Below are 19170 nucleotides of genomic sequence, written 5' to 3'. Positions count from 1 at the left end.
TTTCCTCACAGGCTTATGGTGTGCTGGTAATATCTGTATCTTCCTCTGGATGGCAGTTACATTGCAAAAAATAATTTAAAAAAAAGAACTGTATACATTTAAGATTTATACATTTTCTTTCTTCCTGGATGTAGAATAGGAAAAAAAGAAAAAGAAAAAAAAAAAAGACTGCTGTGTTTTCTGTATATATGCTATACTACGATTTTTAAAAAGGCTTGTACGAAATAAAAGAATATTCCTTTTCGGCCAGGCGCAGTGGCTCACTCCTGTAATCCCAGCACTTTGGGAGTCCGGGGCGGGTGGATCACGAGGTCAGGAGTTCAAGACCAGCCTGGCCAAGATGGCGAAACCCCGTCTCTACTAAAGAATACAAAAAAATTAGCCAGGCGTGGTATCGGGCGCCTGTAATCCCAGCTACTCGGGAGGCTGAGGCAGAGAATTGCTTGAACCAGGGAGGCGGAGGTTGCAGTGAGCCAAGATCGCGCCACTGCACTCCAGCCTGGGCGAGAGCGAGATTCCGTCTCAAAAAAAAAAAAAAAAAAAGGAATATTCCTTTTCCAGGATTATTATGAAGATTCAATAAAACCATGTTTATTAAGTGTTAAGCACAGTGCCTGGCACATAACGTGCTGGGCGGGATCTATGGTCCAGACACAGGGACCAGGCACTTTCCAGCGCCTGGATCTGCAGACGCGAGGTCTCCTGTATTCTGGCCAATCTTGGTGTTGCAGCTGCTCTCTGGGCCTCAGTTTGCTTGAACTAAATGTAACGGAACCAACTTAGGTGAACTTTGGGAATCCAGCCAACCTGACTTTAGGGAGAGTATGGAGCCACGGATGGCATTGTGAATCCGGAGGGCCGACATCAGAAGAACCTGCAACGTGGCATCTGCTAGCTTACTTCCCCCGGAAAAGCGCCTGCGGCGGCGCCTAGGCGCGCGGTGCAACGTGGGCCAGCAAAAGGCGAGGCTGGCCCCGCCCCTTGCACCGCCCACGTGGCCAGCGCCACCTGCCTCATTGTGCCCAGGAGTTCTCCAAACCCGCGCTGCGGAGTGAGTGACCAAGTTCCGGCCAGTTCGACCTCGAGGATCCAGAGGTGGAGACGGTACTACCTCCCAGCTCTGGTTTCCATCCCCTTCAGGTCCTTCCTCGGGAGGCGGCGAAGGCGGTCCATCCTGCGCGTGATCCTTTATGCCCGGCCCCTGCCCCTCCCTCCGGGTGGAACTTCCCCCTCACCGCCAGACTTAAGCTGAGGACTGTTGGATCTCTGGCGGGGTGCAGAACTGAGCCCAGGCCACAGTACCCTATTCACGCTCTGTGCTTGTGCTAAGGTGAGTTTCTCTTGCTGCTGGCCTATCTTTCTCCCGGAGGAGATGGCCTCGATCCTTTACTACTGAAATGTAAGCCCCTGGGGTTGAGCGGAGAGCGCAGAGCACTGGAGGGGACGAGACCTGGTTTCGGATTTGAGCTCTTCTTTTTCTCTGTATGATCTTGCTAACTTCCCAGTTTCTCTGAACCTGTTTCCTCAGCAATAAAATGAGGTCCTACATTAGAACTGTAGCAAGAATTGAGATAAAGCTTTGAAGGCGCACAGCGCATACTAGGTGATCTGCAAGTTTTAATTGCCATCTTTTTGTTTGCTCACCTATGTGCTTTTTCCAGCTGCTCCGGCTTTCTTATGCAGGTGCAGGGATAGTTCTCAGAAGTGGAGAGAAGTGGGGATAATTCTGTTACTTAGACACCTGCTTTGGGTCTGAGAAAGTCTGACATGTTATTCTGTTGCCCCAGAACTCTGTTAAAGTAAGACACAGATCTGAACCTTCACTGGATGAGGCTACTGTTAATTAACTCTTCCCCTTCAGATCGTTCATACTCAGGGCTGCAGGCCTGTTACTTTTCCAAGATCTGTTTCCTTATCTTTAATACAGGAGCAATCTCAGTATGATTCTATCTGGTCCACTGGGATTTTTTGCCGAGTATAGTAAAGTGCTTTGATATTCTCCAAGAGGATTCTTTTCAGGTTTTCCAACAGGTAAAGGAAGAAGGTGACAGAGGCAGCGACTTCCTCAAATGTCCTTCCAGCTGGCCAAACTCAACCTGTCAAGATCTCTCCCCCATAAGCTGTGTGTGTGTGGTGTGTGTATTGTGTACATTGTATGTATGTATGTATGTATGTATGTATGGGACAGGTACTCTAGGAGTGAGGGGTTCAGGCAGATGACAGGCTCAGACCTCAAGGAGTAGCCAGGTTTGTGGGGGAAATTTATATATAAACAGAAAAATGTAGTGATGTGCACATGCTATCAGTACATGGAAGTAGCCATCCATTTATTTATTTATTTATTTATTTTCTTTTTAGAGATGGATGGGGGTCTCTCGGTCTTTTGCCCATGCTGGAGTGTAGTGGTGGAATCCTTGCTCAGTGCAGCCTCAAACTTCTGGGCTCAAATAATCCTGCCACCTCAGCCTTTGGACTATAAAGTACATGCCACTGTGCCCAGTTAATCTTTAAAATAAAAAAAAAAAAAATTCTCCCTAGCAAGCAGACTCAGAAAGAAAAAAACAAATTTTTGTAGAGACAGTGTTTCCTTTTGTTGCCCAGGTTTCAAGTGATCCTCCCGCCTCAGCCTGCCCAGGTGCTGAGATTACATGTATGAGCCACTGCACCTGGAAAGGAGCCAGAAATGTAAAGTGCTAGCTGAAGGATGAGCAGCAGCTAGCCAGGCAAAGGTAGGGTTTGGGGAAGGAAAGTGTGCACACACCTAGAGTCAGGTAAGTGATGTGACCCTGTTGAGTGTTCAAAGTCTGGAATACAGTCTGACATGAGGAGGTGGTGAAATGAGAAAGATAGAAGCCAGGTTTTGAGGAGCCTGGACTTTATCCTGAATATAGGGGAGAATTGCTGGAAGGGTTTGAGACTAGGAGTCACATGGTTGGATCTGGTGATGGACTGCGGGAAGAGGGACCACTCTGGAAGCCAAGATCTGTGGTTTAAGTAAAGAGTGATGGTCAGCTGGGCACAGTGGCTCATGCCTGTAATCCCAGCACTTTGGGAGGCCAAGGCGGGTGGATCACCTGAGGTCAGGAGTTCGAGACCAGCCTGGCCAACATGGTGAAACCCTCTCCGTACTAAAAATACAAAAAGTAGCTGGGTGTGGTGGCACACACCTATAATCCCAGCTACTGGGGAGGCTGAGGCAGGAGAATCACTTGAACCCGGGAAGCAGAGATTGCAGTGAGCCGAGATCATGCCACTGCATTCCAGCCTGGGCAACAGAGTGAGACCCTGTCTCAAAAAGAAAAGTACAGGAGAAAATACTCTCCTCACCAACTACTTATCAAAACCATAATCTGATAATACTCATAAATGCCTGCAAGGAACTGCAAATACTTTCTTTAGATGGCTTTTATTTATTTATTTTTTAGACAGGGTTTCAGTCTGTGGCCCAGGCTGGAGTGCAGTGGTGTGATTTCAGCTCATTGCAACCTCTGCCCCCCAGGCTCAAGGGATCCTCCTGCCTCAGCCCCCTGAGTAGCTAGGACCATAGAGACACATCACTATGCCTGGCTAATTTTCATATTTTTTGTAGAGACTAAGTTTTGCCATGTCCCCCAGGCTGGTCTCGAACTCCTGGACTCAAGCAATCTGCTTGCCTCAGCCTCCCAAAGTGCTGGGATTAACAGGCATGAGCCACCACACGCAACCAGCTGTTTTTTTTTTAAGGCCCAAATGGATTATACTATCAACATGTTGTCTGGTTTGCTTTAACACTTGTTATCCAGGGCTTTGGTCTTTTGGTGAGATAGAGTACAAAGTCAACACTCTATCCACAAGTTGCGCATCTGCGCATTCAACCTAGAATCAAAAATACTTGGGAACAAAAACCAATTTTAAAAATTCAAATAAAAAAATACAGTATAGGCCGGGCGTGGTAGCTCACGCCTGTAATCCCAGCATTTTGGGAGGCCGAGGTGGGTGGATCACCTGAGGTCGGGAGTTCGAGACCAGCCTGACCAACATGGAGAAACCCTGTCTCTACTAAAAATACAAAATTAGCCAGGCGTGGTGGCGCATGCCTGTAATCCCAGCTACTCGGGAGTCTGAGGCAGGAGAATCACTTGAACCCAGGAGGCGGAGGTTGCGGTGAGCCAACATTGCGCCATTGCATTCCAGCCTGGGCAACAAGAGTGAAACTGTGTCTAAAAAAAAAAAAAAAATTATAACACCTATTTACCTAGCATTTAGCATTTATATTGTATTAGGAATGATAAGTATTTAGAGTTGATTAAAATATACAGGAAGATGTACTTAGGTTTATGCAAATACTATGCCATTTTATATAAGGGACTGGAGCATCCCAGGATTTTGGTATCTGAAGGGGTCCTGGAACCAATCTCCTGTGGATACCAAGGGATGACTATACAGAAAGAAGAGCATGGGTTAAGCCCTGTGCAAGGTGCTTTAGATATAGTATCTCTTGAAAATATCAGAACTGAGATTCAAACCCAGGTCTGTGTAGCCCCACAGCCTAAACTGTTTCCTCTGTACTCTACTGCTGGATTTGATGAGTACAGTTTTGGACATGGCGAATCTCAGATGTCTATACATACTAGTGGAGAGGTCCAGAGGGCGTGGAATATACAGAAGTGGGGTGAGAAGAATCAAAGCCTAAGGCGATAACCGAAGACATGAACTCAACTAGGGAATGAGAAGATTGAGGAGAAAACCCTGAAGGCACCTTTCCTTTGCCTCCCACACCAGCATATGTGGGAGCCAGAGGAGAGGCCCATGCAGCTAGGAAACACTCATGTAGATATTGTTTCCTTTTTTTCCTGTGTCTTCTAGTTCCCTGCATCCAGGCAGCAACTGTAGAGCCCTTTGAGAAAGAAAGAATTCAACAGAGGGAAGGAACCTAGGCATTGAATTGGAAATAATAAAACCTGATTCCTGATAATACCCTCCTCCCCACTCAACCCACACATCTCCCTTTTACACTTGAATATAACATGAAGGTTTCCGCCGGGCGCGGCGGCTCACGCCTGTAATCCCAGCACATTGGGCCGAGGTGGGTGGATTGCTTGAGGTCAGGAGTTTGAGACAAGCCTACCCAACATGGTGAAACCCCGTCTCTACTAAAAATACAAAAAATTAGCCAGGTGTGGTGGTGGGCGCCTGTAATCCCAGCTACTCTGGAGTCTGAGGCAAGAGAATCACTTGAACCTGGGAAGTGGAGGTTGCAGTGAGCCAAGATCGTGCCACTGTACTCCAGCCTGGGTGACGGAGCAAGACTCCGTCTTAAAAAAAAAAAAGGATAGCCGGGCGCAGTGGCTCACGCCTGTAATCCCAGCACTTTGGGAGGCCGAGGTGGGTGGATCACAAGGTCAGGAGTTCGAGACCAGCCTGGCCAATACAGTGAAACCCCGTCTGTACTAAAAATACAAAAATTAGCCGAGCGTGGTGGCGGGCGCCTGTAGTCCCAGCTACTCGGGAGGCTGAGGCAGGAGAATCGCTTGAACCTGGGAGGTGGAGGTTGTGGTGAGCCAAGATTGCGTCATTGCCCTCCAGCCTGGGCAAGAAGAGTGAAACTCCATCTCAAACAAAATAAATAAATAAAGTAAAAGATAGGCTGGGCACAGTGACTCATGCCTGTAATCCCAGCACTTTGAAAAGCTGAGGCTGGTGGATCACCTGAGGTCAGGAGTTCAAGACCAGCCTGGCCAACATGGTGAAACCCTGTCTCTGCTAATAATACAAAAATTAGCTGGGCGTGGTGGCACATGCCTATAATCCCAGCTACTGGGGAGGCTGAGGCAGGAGAATCGCTTGAACCCAGGAGGCGGAGGTTGCAGTGAGCCAAGATCGCGCCATTGCACTCCAGCCTGGGTGACAAGAATGAAACTCTATCTCAAAAAAATAAAAATAAAAAAGATAACATGAGGGTTTCTGAATGCTGCCAAAGGTCCAGATAGGCAGTTCCTGACAAGCTCAGAGTCTGGAATCTGTTCACGCACAGCTAGGCTGGAAAGCAGTTGTATCAAGCAGAAGATGAGGAAGTCAAGAGCTGGCCGAGGATGATTTTCTGTCCTAGAGAAAAACATCTATGTGGCACCTTCATTCTTCCCTAGGGAGCTCTTGTTCTTTGCAGATCTCCTGCATCTTTCATCCCTGTTCCCCAAGCCTCAGCCTTTTCGGTGTTCAGTTTCACCAGCAAAAGAAAGGGAGAAGCAAGATTCAGGTTTCTTCTTCCTTTTCCCCTTAAGCCAGGGTGTTGTTCAAGCTCTCACCCCAGGTGTAATTTCAGAGCCTTCTCATGCGTGCTGGGTAATCTGCGAGAGGCCAACAGATCATTGGGCATTAAGCCCAAGAAACCTGCCTTAGACCCTGGTGGCAGCAGGCCACCAGGTTCCTCTTGTCAAGTCCAGACTTGCTTGCTTGATCCCTTGGAAATTTGATTATAAAGAGCATTGCCCTGGTAGCTTGTGGTTTGACACTCAGATTGAAGTTTTGATTTTGTTTTAGCAGAAAAGAGTGGTTTCCAAAACCAACTTAAACTAGACTATAAAATTCTTCCTGGGTCAGAAGTATTAGGAAAGACAGTGTTGGTGTACTGGCTTTACTCACAACTTGTCTTTTTTTTTTTTTTTTTTTTTTTTTGAGATGGAGCCTCACTCTGTATCCCAGGCTGGAGTGCAGTGGCATGATCTCAGCTCACTGCAACCTCTGCCTCCTGGGTTCAAGCGATTCTCCTGCCTCAGCCACCCGAGTAGCTGGGATTAAGGTGTGCACCACCATGTCCAGCTAATTTTTGTATTTTTAGTAGAGAGGGGGTTTCGCCATGTTGGCCAGGCTGGTCTCGAACTCCTGACCTCAAGTCTTAAGTGATCTGCCTGCCTCGGCCTCCCAAAATGCTGGGATTACAGACGTTAGCCACTGTACCCGGCCTCAACTTGTCTTATTATTATTATTATTTTTTGAGACAGGGTCTCGCTCTGTTACCCAGACTGGAGTGCAGTGGCACTATATCGGCTCACTGCAACCTCCGCCTCCCGGGTTCAGGTGATTCTCATGTCTTGGCCTCCCAAGTAGCTGAGATTACAGGCATGTGCCACCACGCCCAGCTAATTTTTTTTTTTTTTTTTTTTTTTGAGATGGAGTCTTGCTCTGTCACCCAAGCCGGAGTGCAGTGGCTCAATCTCGGCTCACTGCAACCTCCACCTCCCGAGTTCAAGCGATTCCTCCTGTCTCAGCCTTCTGAGTAGCTGGGACTACAGGCACGTGCCACCATGCCCGGCTAATTTTTGTATTTTTAGGAGAGACGGGGTTTCACCATGTTGGTCAGGCTGGTCTCGAACTCCTGACCTCGTGATCTGCCCTCCTCGGCCTCCCAAAGCGCTGGGATTACAGGTGTAAGCCACCAAACCCGGCCTAATTTTTGTATTTTCAGTAGAGATGGGGTTTCGCCATGTTGGCCAGGCTGGTAATACCCTGACCTCAGGTGATCCGTCGCATCGGCCTTCCAGAGTGCTGGGATTACAGGCGTGAGCCACCACTCCTGGCCACAACTTGTCTTATTACTTGCTCTATCCTACATCCTTTTAGAACCTGGAAACTAAGATTATATTTATAAAGATATTGTTGGCAATTAAATCAATCCCAAGAGTGATATTCATGGTACTGGTGAGATCAAGGGAAAAGGTTGTATCTACCTCATTGGCTCTTGGTGTGAACATTCTCTCTCCTTTTCTTTCACTTGAATAACTCCTGTTCAGTTATTCTTTAGGACTTGACTCAGGAAGAGATTCCTCCAAGAAGCCATCCTAGCAAGGTTACTCTTTTCTTGCCGCCCTTGTGCAGCTCTTGTGCAGAATTTGATCAAAGCTCTTATCACAGTGTACTGATATCACCTGTTCCCATTACAAGACCATAAACTGAAGGAAGGCAGTTTAAATATTTAAATATATTTTTCTCTTGGGTTTAGCACAAGAGTTGGAACATTCAATTTACTGACAAAACGAGTATTCTTGGGCCATTTGGTGACCTCTTATTTGCATAGCTTTCCAGAAGGGGAGGCTCTAGTTACCTGCTTTGTTTGGTTGGAAATTTACTTGTATCTGTAATTAGTTATTTTTCTGCTGCACTGAAGTCATGTGTATAGTTTCCCTTCCTGGAAAGAGTTCTTCCCCTTAACTCTTGGGAATTCTTAAAAACCAGTGTCAATATTTCTTTGTCCTTGCCCTTTTCTGTAGTACATCATACTTGTGTCTACTGTGAGTATCTTTTTATAGGTCTGTGTTTATTTGCCTTTTTTCCATTAGCTCCTCCTTAGATCCTTGGTTTTGCCACTTCTTTTCTCTTTTCTTTTCTTTTCTTTTTTCTTTTTTTTTTTTTGAGACGGAGTCTCCCTCTGTCACCCAGGCTGGAGTGCAGTGGCATGATCTCAGCTCACTGCAACCTCCGCCTCCCGGGTTCAAGCAATTCTCCTGCCTCAGCCTCCCAAGTAAGTAGCTGGGATTATAGGCACCCGCCACCATGCCCGGCTAATTTTTCTATTTTTAGTAGAGACGGGGTTTCACTATGTTGACCAGGGCTGGTCTCGATCTCTTGACCTTGTGATCCGCCCACCTCAACTTCCCAAAGTGCTGGGATTACAGGCGTGAGCCACTGTGCCCAGCCAGTTTTGCCACTTCTTAGCTGTTGATTTGGAGCAAATAACTTCACTTTTTTTTTTTTTTTGAGTTGGAGTCTGGCTGTGTCGCCCAGGCTGGAGTGCAGTGGTGCAATCTTGGCTCACTGCAACCGCCGCCTCCCGGGTTCAAACGATTCTCCCGCCTCAGCCTCCATAGCTGGGACTACAGGTGCATGCCACCACGCCTAGCTAATTTTTGTATTTTTTGGTAGAAATAGGGTTTCACCATGTTGGCCAGGCTGGTCTCTAACTTTTGACCTCAAGTGATTTGCCTGCCTTGGCCTTCCTATGTGCTTGTATTACAGATGTGAGGCACAGCGCCCGGTCTAACTTCACTTCTTTGAGCCTATTTTCTCAACTAAAAAATTAAAGATCTGGATATGGTGGCTCATACCTGTAATCCCGGCAACTCAGGGTGCTGAAGTGGCTGGATAGCTTGAGGTCAGAAGTTCAAGACCAGCCTGGGCAACCTAGCCAGAACCATCTCTAAAAAAGTTTAAAAACATCCAGGTGTGCTGGCACAGGCCTGTAGTCCCAGCTACTTGGAAGGGTGAGGCAGGAATATCACTTGAGCTTAGGAGTTCAAGGCTGCAGTGAGCCATGATCACACCACTGTTCTCCAACCTAGGAGACAGAACCAGACCCTGAGTCTAAAAAATAGTTCCTTTTTTAGGACTCCCTTTACCTCCCTTGCAGGAGCCCACTCGGGCCTACCAGCATGGCTGACCAGACCTCTGTGAAAGGTACTTGGAGAATCTCTGCAGTTCTTTTTTTTTTTTTTTTTTTTTTTTTTTTTTGAGACAAAGTCTCGCTCTGTTGCCCAGGCTGGAGTGCAGTGGTGCAATCTAAGCTCACTGCAACCTCCGCCTCCTGGGTTCAAGTGATTCTCCTGCCTCGGCCTCCCAGGTAGCTGGGACTACAGGCACCCGCCACCACGCCTGGCTAATTTTTTGTATTTTTAGTAGAGATGGGCTTTCACTGGGTTAGCCAGGATGGTCTCGATCTCCTGACCTCATGATCCACCCGCCTCGGCCTCCCAAAGTGCTGGGATTACAGGCGTGAGCCACCGTGCCTGGCCGAGAATCTCTGTAGTTCTGACAACCTCCTGGGAACATTCATTTCATTCTCAGAGAAGTGGCCCCTTCCTGGGCCTATTCAGTTACCTGGTCTCTCTCTCATAATGGCCTTTGCCTGCCTTACACTGGCTTGAGACCTTATTTAGTCAAGACTGGGTGCTTCTGTGTGACCACCCTGCTTTTGTTTTTAGATAGTGCAGTTCTTTAACAGAGATCTTTAGCCTGCCACAGAGAAGGGCAGCCAGGCTGGTGGTCTGGTTAGTGTTTGTCCAGGAGCTACTGGCCATGGTTGGTTTTGGGCACCCTGTCTCTGCTGCCTTTGCTCACAGGCACATATATAACCACGTGTTTGTCCTACACATCTGTCCCCTCTTCCCCACCCCTTCCTGGCCCATGCTTTGTAGTAGTGAGACAGAGTATTACTCTGTCACCCAGGCTGGAGTGCAGTGGCGCAATCTCAGCTAACTGCAACCTCCACCTCCCAGGTTCAAGTGATTCTTGTGCCTCAGCCCCCCGAGCAGCTGGGACTACAGGTGCGCGCCACCATGCCTAGATAATTTTTGTATTTTTAGTAGAGATGGGGTTTTACCATGTTGACCCAGCTGGTCTTGAACTCTTGACCTCAGGTGATCTGCCCGCCTCAGCCTCCCAAAGTGCTGGGATTACAGGCGTGAGCCACTGCACTTGGCGCTTTGCAGTATTCTTGACAGTGGATATCTGAGACCTGAACAACAGCACTAACCCCGACACCATTCTCTTCCCATCTGTGTTTCAGGGGGCAATGGCGGCTTCCTGTGTTCTCCTGCACACTGGGCAGAAGATGCCTGTGATTGGTCTGGGTACCTGGAAGAGTGAGCCTGGTCAGGTGAGGGATGGGGGAAGAAAAAAGAAACTTGTTGAGCCTCTGCCTGCATTTTCCTAGCAGCCCCACCCCCATACTCCCCTTCCAGCGAGGATGAGCCAGTGGGAAGAGATAAGAGAAGACACCAATTATACATCCTGGGCTTCCCCAGCTGACTCAGAGAGTGGGCTGAGGGGCCCAGCAGGGCTGGGGGCATAGGAAGGACATCTTTCTCTAACTGGATCTGCACTGAGTGCTGTGGCAAACATGGGGCCCCTCTGTGCCCATCCCTATGCTGTGACCCCTAATATGGCAGTTATCACCCTGTGCTGTGATCATGTCTCCTCTCCCACACTGGGTTCCTTGAGGGCTCAGCCTCTCCCTACTGCTCAGTCCAGAATTAGGCACATAGCAGGTGTCAAGGTTTGAAGAATAACTAGGTGAATTGTATATTGTATAGACCAAAGGTCAGCAAATTTTTTTTTTTTTTTTTTTTTTTTTTTTTTTTAACTCGAGACAGGGTCTCGCTCTGTTGCCCAGGCTGGAGTGCAGTGGCACAATCTTGGCTCACGGCAGCCTTGACCTCCTGGGCTCAAGTGACCCTCCCACCTCAGCCTCCTGAGTAGCTGGGACCACAGGCACACACTAACACACAGGCCCAGCAAACTTTTTTTTTTTTGAAACCGAGTCTCACTCTGTTCCCCAGGCTGGAGTGCAGTGGCGTGATCTCGGCTCACTGCAACCTCTGCCTCATGGGTTCAAGTGATTCTCCTGCCTCAGCCTCCCGAGTAGCTGGGACTACAGGCATGAGCCACCACACTTGGCTAATTTTTGTATTTTTAGTAGAGACAGGGTTTTACCATGTTGGCAAGGCTGGTCTTGAACTCCTGACCTCAGGAGATCCACCTGCCTTGGCCTCCCAAAGTGCTGGGATTACAGATGTGAGCCACCTTGCCCGGCCACAAACTATTTTTTAAAGAACAGGATAGGGCCAAGTGTGGTGGCTCATACCTGTAATCCCAGCACTTTGGGAGGCCAAGGCAGGAAGATTGCTTGAGCCCAGGAATTTGAGACCAGACTGGGCAACACAGTGAGACCCCCGTCTCTACAAAAAATTAAAAAAATTCGAATGCGCCTGTGGTCCCAGCTACTTGAGAGACTGAGTTAGGGGGATTGCTGGAGCCCTGGAAGTCGAGGCTGCAGTGACCTATGATCATGCCACTGCACTCCAGCCTGGACAGAGCGAGACCATCTTAAAAAAAAAAAAGGTAGGCCGGACACTGTGGCTCACGCCTGTAATCCCAGCACTTTGGGAGGCCAAGGCAGGTGGATCACAAGGTCAGGAGTTCGAGACCAGCTTGACCAACGTGGTGAAACCCCGTCTCTACTAAAAATACAAAAATTAGCCAGGCGTGGTGGCACACACCTGTAATCCCAGCTACTTGGGAGGCTGAGGCATTAGAATTGCTTGAACCTGGGAGGCAGAGGTTGCAGTGAGCCAAAATTACGCCACTGCACTCCAGCCTAGGCAACAGAGCAAGACTCCGTCTAGGGGGAAGAAATTAAGGAAAAAAAGTTAAAAAACAATTAGATTCTATTGGACAAGTTATAGATGGAGGTGATTATACACTCATGTGACCTTTTAATATGTAACCACTTAAGCTGGGTGTGGTGGCTCATGCCTGTAATCCCAGCACTTTGGGAGGCTGAGGCAGGCGGATCACCTGAGGTTGGTAGTTCGAGACCAGCCTGACCAACACGGAGAAACCTCATCTCTACTAAAAATGCAAAATTAGCCAGGCGTGGTGGTGCATGCCTGTAATCCCAGCTACTCAGGAGTCTGAGGCAGGAGAATCACTTGAATCCGGGAGGCGGAGGTTGCAGTGAGCCGAGATCGTGCCATTGCACTCCAGCCTGGGCAACAAGAGCAAAACTGCGTCCCAAGAAAAATAATAATAAAAGAAATAAGTAACCACTTAAAAATATAAATGTAGTTCTTAACTCAAGAACTGTTAAAGTTGATAATTGACTGACCCCTGGTGTAGACCATCCCAGCTGAGGGGAGTCTGGGAATGTGGACCTGCTCTCTCAGGGTGGACGTAGCTATGAGATTTGGCTCCTGCCTGGAATGGGGCATTTCCCCAGGGCTTCTTCCTTCTTCCTTGGAAATCTTGAGTCAGAGTGAAGAGAAGTTTGGGGATTAAGTTTCAGAGAAGCCCCAGCAGAGAGAACAGATTCTTCTATCTGGGATTTAGACTGATGTTTGTGGTGTGCTTGGATGACCTGTGTCTCTTTTCCCTTTTGCTTTCTTTCCTATAGCTGCCAAGGAGCCTGGAGCCAGGGTCCCTGTGCTTCAGGCAGGCACTTCTCACAGCCTCGGAGAAGTCCAGGAGCTAGGTCAAGGCAGGGGGTGGGGGCCACAGACAAGGCCAAGGCGGGGCATGGAACAGCAGGGGTCAGATGTTAGGGGAAGTACGTCGGCACCCGGGTGGGGATCTTGAATACTATGTCAGGCACCCACAACAAGAGCTTTGGGTGCTTTGTGTCTAGGGCCGGGTACCCTTGTTTCTGCTGCTGATGCCATGTTTCCAGTCTGGATTTTAGCAAAATTAACTGACCCATCCTTCTATCTGATGCCTGTTTTCTTCTCTCTCATTAGGGAGTTCTGGGTCCAGCTTTTAGCCCACTTACCTGCCTCCAGCTTTCAGCCTATTTATCTGCCTTCCTTAATCTTTTCCCCCTTCTAACCTCTTTTGCTGGCCTGTGCTCCCAGAGTTCCCAGAGTCTGTCTATACAACTCCCTGTATGTCCTTGGCCTAGGAATTTTTTCCTGTGTTTCTCTAACCAGCTCCTTAGAACCTGGAACTTGTTTCCATGGTCTATACTTCTTTTCTCTATTTATCCATCTGTCTTCTGATTGAAAAAAAAAAATATTTATTTTTGAAAATTTTTAAATTTTTATTTATTTATTTATTTATTTATTTATTTATTTAATTTTATTTTTGAGATGGAGTCTTGCTCTGTCGCCCAGGCTGGAGTGCAGTGGCGCAATCTCGCCTCACTGCAAGCTCCGCCTCCTAGGTTCACACCATTCTCCTGCCTCAGCCTCCTGAGTAGCTGGGACTACAGGCACCCCCTACCACGCCCAGCTAATTTTTTGTATTTTTAGTAGAGACGGTGTTTCACCGTGTTAGCCAGGATGGTCTCGATCTCCTGACCTCATGATCCACCCACCTCAGCCTCCCAAAGTGCTGGGACTACAGGCGTGAGCCACCACACCCAGCCATTTTTTTTTTTTTTTTTTTTTTGAGAAGGAGTTTCACTCTTGTTGCCCAGGCTGGAGTGCAATGGCATGATCTTGGCTCACTGTAACCTCCACCTCCCGGGTTCAAGCGATTCTCCTGCCTCAGCCTCCCAAGTACCCGGGATTATAGGCATGCACCACCACGCCCAGCTAATTTTGTATTTTTAGTAGAGACGGGGTTTCTCCATGTTGGTTAGGCTGGTCTCAAACTCCCGACCTCAGGTGATCCACCCACCTCGGCCTCCCAGAGTGCTGGGATTACAGGTGTGAGCCACCGCGCCTGGCTTTTATTTAAAAAAAAAAATTTGTTTTCAATTTTTTGTTGTTATTTTTTGTGTGTTTTTTTGAGACGGAGTCTCACTCTGTCTCGCCCAGGATGAAGTGCAGTGGCATGATCTCAGCTCACTGCAGCCTCCCCCTCCTGGGTTCAAGCGATTCTCCTATCTCAGCCTCCTGAGTAGCTGGGACTACAGGCATATGCGACCATGCACAGCTAATTTTTGTATTTTTAGTAGAGACAAGAATTTCACCATGTTGGCCAGGCTGGTCTCAAACCCCTGACCTCAGGTGATTCACCTGCCTCTTCCCAAAGTGCTGGGATTATAGGCGTGAGCCACCACGCCTGGCCTTAATTTTTTTTTTTTTTTTTTTTTTTAAAGAGGTAGGGGTCTCGCTGTGTTGACTAGGCTGGTCTTGAACTTCTGCCTTCAAGCAATGCTCCCATGTCGGCTTCCCAGAGTCCTAGGTTTACAGGCGTGAGCCACTGTGCTCAGCCTGAAAAAATATTTACTGAAGCCCTCTTTATGGTAGATGCCGGGAAAATATTGTTAGTTTTTGCTAGACCTTGCTGAGATGGCTTGGGTAGGAAGGCATCTTAGAGACTGGTTGGCGTGGGAGCAGAGCAAAGCGTTTGGAGCCTCTGAAGAGGCTTCTGGTCCCTTAGACTGAAACCATCTTCCATCTTTTTTTTTTTCTTTCTTTCTTTTGAGATGGAGTTTCGCTCTTGTTGCCGAGGCTGAAGTGCAGTGGCACAATCTCAGCTCACTGCAACCTCTGCCTCCTGGGTTCAAGTGATTCTCCTGCCTCAGCCTCCTGAGTAGCTGGGATTACAGGCACCCGCCACCACACCTGGCTAATTTTGTATTTTTAGCAGAGATGGGGTTTCACCATGTTGGCCAGGCTGACCTCCAGCTGGCCAGGCTGGTCTCGAACTCCTGACCTCAGGGGATCTGCCCACCTCAGCCTCCCAAAGTGCTGGGATTACAGGCGTGAGCCACCGCGCCCAGTTCATCTTCCATCTTTTCACCTCCACTGCATAGATGTGCCTGTTATATTTCTGAGCCCCCTTCCCCCAGCATTGACCTTGGGGTGGCGACAGTAGAAGGCTGAAACCAACATAGCTGAAACCTCTGCTTCTCTCACCTGGCAGGTAAAAGCAGCTGTTAAGTATGCCCTTAGTGTAGGCTACCGCCACATTGATTGTGCTGCTATCTACGGCAATGAGCCTGAGATTGGGGAGGCCCTGAAGGAGGACGTGGGACCAGGCAAGGTAAGGACTGGGGTTGTAAATAGAGGTGGGATAAGAGAACTTAGAAGCTGAAGCTAGGGCTGGGGCCCAGCTGGAGGGAATCTGGCATCAGCTTCCTTCCTGTTCCTCTCCCAGAGTTGAGGGTGGGTGAGACCACGTGCTCATGGCTCTTCTCACTGTGGGCCCTGCCCCCTGCACTAGGCAGTGCCTCGGGAGGAGCTGTTTGTGACATCCAAGCTGTGGAACACCAAGCACCACCCCGAGGATGTGGAGCCTGCCCTCCGGAAGACTCTGGCTGACCTCCAGCTGGAGTATCTGGACCTGTACCTGATGCACTGGCCTTATGCCTTTGAGTGAGCCTTGCCAGAGCCTCATCTGGGGAATCAGGGGGTTGAGCAGGATGGTGTTAGTAACTTATTGTAAGTCACAGCAGCAGAGCAGGATAGGAACACTCATTTGCATGCCAAGCTGAGGAGCTTGACATGGGATCTTAGCCTCTTCTGCTACAGCAGCTTAGCTGTAGCTACAGGAGTTTAACTCTGGAAAAAGGAAGGCAGTCTCACATGGTGTGTACCCCAGGGTATGCACCTGTAACCCTCCTGCTCCCTTTATTCATTTAGAAAAGGTGCTGACTTTTCTGTTGAGCACCTGGGGTTACAGTAATAAGTAAGTCTCAGCAGAAGATGTGAGAAGAGCTCACCATTAGTGCCGTGCCCTGTGCTGGAAGAAGGGTGGATAACTCCCTGAGGATGAGTTAAGGAAGACTTCCTAGGGGAGAGGAGATATCTAGGTCTAGGAAGAGGAGGGGGCATAGGCATTCCATGTAAACTTAACACCTGGGTTACGATCTGGAAGGATGAAAAAGCATGGCTTTTTTTGGCCAGGCGCGGTGGCTCACGCCTGTAATCCCAGCACTTTGGGAGGCTGAGGCGGGCGGATCACGAGGTCAGGAGATCGAGACCATCCTGGCTAACACGGTGAAACCCCGTCTCTACTAAAAATACAAAAAATTAGCTGCGCGTGGTGGTGAGCGCCTGTAGTCCCAGCTACTGGGGAGGCTGAGACAGGAGAATGGCATGAACCCAGGAGGTGGAGCTTGCAGTGAGCTGAGATAGTGCCACTGCACTCCAGCCTGGGCGGCAGAGCGAGACTCCATCTCAAAAAAAAAAAGAAAAAGAAAAAGCATGGCTTTTTAAAAATTCTTGGCCCTTTGTCCTCTCTGGGATTGGAGTTTGGGACATAGAGTGGCTGGATGGGCAGGTAGGGTAGAAGCCTGGCATTTGTGTCCACACTTGGTGGGGCTGTCTCTCACTCAGGCGGGGAGACAACCCCTTCCCCAAGAATGCTGATGGGACTATATGCTACGACTCCACCCACTACAAGGAGACTTGGAAGGCTCTGGAGGCACTGGTGGCTAAGGGGCTGGTGCAGGCGCTGGGCCTGTCCAACTTCAACAGTCGGCAGATTGATGACATACTCAGTGTGGCCTCCGTGCGTCCAGCTGTCTTGCAGGTAAGGACAGCAAGCAGATGAGTGGTTTAGGGGTTGTCTGCTCAAGAGCATGAGGGAGCAGATGATGGATCTGCTTAAGGGAGATAGCTAGCAAGTTGTCAGAGTGTTGGTGCAGAAGTCCTCTGCATAAAGGTGGGCATTGAAGCAGTGGGAGAGAATGAAATTGCCGGTGGGAAATGGTGAGAAAAGGAGGCTGAAGGGGAGTGGAGGAGTCAGCAATAGGGGGTGGTCCAGACATGCATGTCTGGGATGGGCCAAGCAAGCTGGGTGTCACCACTTCATGGTGATGGGTTATTCTTTGGCTCAGGTGGAATGCCACCCATACTTGGCTCAAAACGAGCTAATTGCCCACTGCCAAGCACGTGGCCTGGAGGTAACTGCTTATAGCCCTTTGGGCTCCTCTGATCGTGCATGGCGTGATCCTGATGAGCCTGTCCTGCTGGAGGAACCAGTAGTCCTGGCATTGGCTGAAAAGTATGGCCGATCTCCAGCTCAGATCTTGCTCAGGTATGGGGCAGTCTTAGGGAGAGGGCCCTGGGTTGGGAGGCAAGGGTTAAGGGATTTCTTATTTCAGTGTCTGGGTGAGGCTGAGGATCTTGCCTTGTGATCTGGAGGGAGGCCACTCTAGGCATATTTCCCATTTCAGCAGGGCTCAGGTGCTCCAGGAGCTTAGGGAAGCTGCATGGGGAACAAAATAGTGCTTATGAATACTGACCCCTTTTCCTCATCTGTCTAATCCCCCAACTTAGGTGGCAGGTCCAGCGGAAAGTGATCTGCATCCCCAAAAGTATCACTCCTTCTCGAATCCTTCAGAACATCAAGGTACTTGGTAATGGGTTCTGTCTTCTTTAGCTCTTTGGGACATTTTCTTGGCCCTGACTCTACCTGGCTAAAAAGGCAGTGTTGTGGAACCCCAGCTTCTGCTCACAAAGCTGGCTTTCTTGAACCCCACTCTCCATCCTCAGGTGTTTGACTTCACCTTTAGCCCAGAAGAGATGAAGCAGCTAAATGCCCTGAACAAAAATTGGAGATATATTGTGCCTATGCTTACGGTGAGGATGTATCAGCCTCCTAGACTTGGGGAATGTGAGATTTGGGGTGGGATTCTGGCCCAGGTGTGACCTAAGGCTTGCTGGTTGTGAGAAGGACACAATGTTGTGGGTGGGATTGCTATGCTGGACATAGTGCCCTCATTTCTCTTTATTGAGCTCAGGGAAGTAGTATGGCTCAGGGATAAGGCATATAACCTGTGAGTCCCAGTCCTGCTTCTTGATATCTTGTAACCTAGAGCAAGTTATTAAACTTCTCCAAGCCTCAGCTTCCTATGTGTAAAATGAGCCCAGTTCCTGACATGTAGTAGATTCTCAGTAAATGATATGAGGAGAGCCCAGAAGGCATTGTTGACCTCACTCGAGGGATTGGGGTTGGGAGGGAAGTCTGCTGTACTTAGGGAAATAAATGGTTCCTGGCCTCTTGATCTCAGTTCAGACTGCAAACTCTTAGGGGCAGGGGTAGCTACATATCAGGCTATGGGTTTGGTGCTAGAATGGTGTTGATACTGTGGTGTTCTCTGAGGATGGGGATCCCAGCCACTGCCATCTGGCATAGTGCTGTACACAGATGAGTTTGTTTAGGAAGATTTGGGGAAGATGCCTGGAGTCTTTGGAATGGCAACTCCTGCTGATGGAGTAATCTATCTGTCTCTCTTTCCAGGTGGATGGGAAGAGAGTCCCAAGGGATGCAGGGCATCCTCTGTACCCCTTTAATGACCCGTACTGAGACCACAGCTTCTTGGCCTCCCTTCCAGCTCTGCAGCTAATGAGGTCCTGCCACAACGGAAAGAGGGAGTTAATAAAGCCATTGGAGCATCCATATTGCTTGCTTGTCTTATTTGCCTGGTCAGGCCTGAGATGGAGGCTGTTTCCCTCAGGGATGACAGACCTCGGGCTGCTGGATGTGACCTGCCCTTGAAGCCCAAATATTCATATCCTGGTTCTGGAGGAACCTGTGAGGAGGCTGAGTAATTCTGTATCCTTGCATTAGGCACGTTGGGAAGTAGCGCCATCTACTGGCACATCTTAAGCACTGCATGCTTCCCTGCAGTCTTCTCAAGAATGCCTCAAATTGGCCACCTCAGGAGTGAGCGATCAGGGCAATGATTGTCCGTTGGTTTCAAGGCAGTGCTGGACCTGGGCCTTAAGTTTCCATCCCCCTGTCCTGACC

The 19170-nt window shown here is 48.9% G+C and overlaps 1 protein-coding gene across 3 annotated transcripts; it reads left to right on the top strand.

Moving 5' to 3' along the window:
• Positions 1 to 935: 935 nt before the first annotated feature.
• Positions 936 to 18819, top strand: AKR1A1 (aldo-keto reductase family 1 member A1). Of its 3 annotated transcripts, XM_024345406.3 has the most exons (11): positions 936 to 1051; positions 1141 to 1330; positions 2602 to 2729; positions 10538 to 10627; positions 15337 to 15456; positions 15637 to 15788; positions 16752 to 16947; positions 17255 to 17454; positions 17697 to 17769; positions 17913 to 17999; positions 18661 to 18819. In XM_024345406.3, the coding sequence occupies exons 4-11, from the start codon at positions 10544 to 10546 to the stop codon at positions 18724 to 18726; spliced, it is 978 nt and encodes a 325-aa protein (XP_024201174.1). In that variant the 5' UTR covers positions 936 to 1051; positions 1141 to 1330; positions 2602 to 2729; positions 10538 to 10543; the 3' UTR covers positions 18727 to 18819. The 3 variants fall into 3 exon arrangements, with proteins under 3 accessions (XP_024201174.1, XP_016817307.2, XP_024201169.1); XM_024345401.3 differs by lacking the exon at positions 2602 to 2729 and having other exon boundaries at positions 955 to 1051; XM_016961818.4 differs by lacking the exon at positions 2602 to 2729 and having other exon boundaries at positions 948 to 1330.
• The last annotated feature ends 351 nt before the right edge of the window (positions 18820 to 19170 follow it).

Source organism: Pan troglodytes, chromosome 1 (genome assembly GCF_028858775.2).
Source record: "Pan troglodytes isolate AG18354 chromosome 1, NHGRI_mPanTro3-v2.0_pri, whole genome shotgun sequence".
In the NCBI taxonomy this organism is placed as follows: Eukaryota; Metazoa; Chordata; class Mammalia; order Primates; family Hominidae; genus Pan; species Pan troglodytes.
Note: the sequence above shows the minus strand (reverse complement) of the source record. Positions and strands in the feature narration are given on the sequence as shown.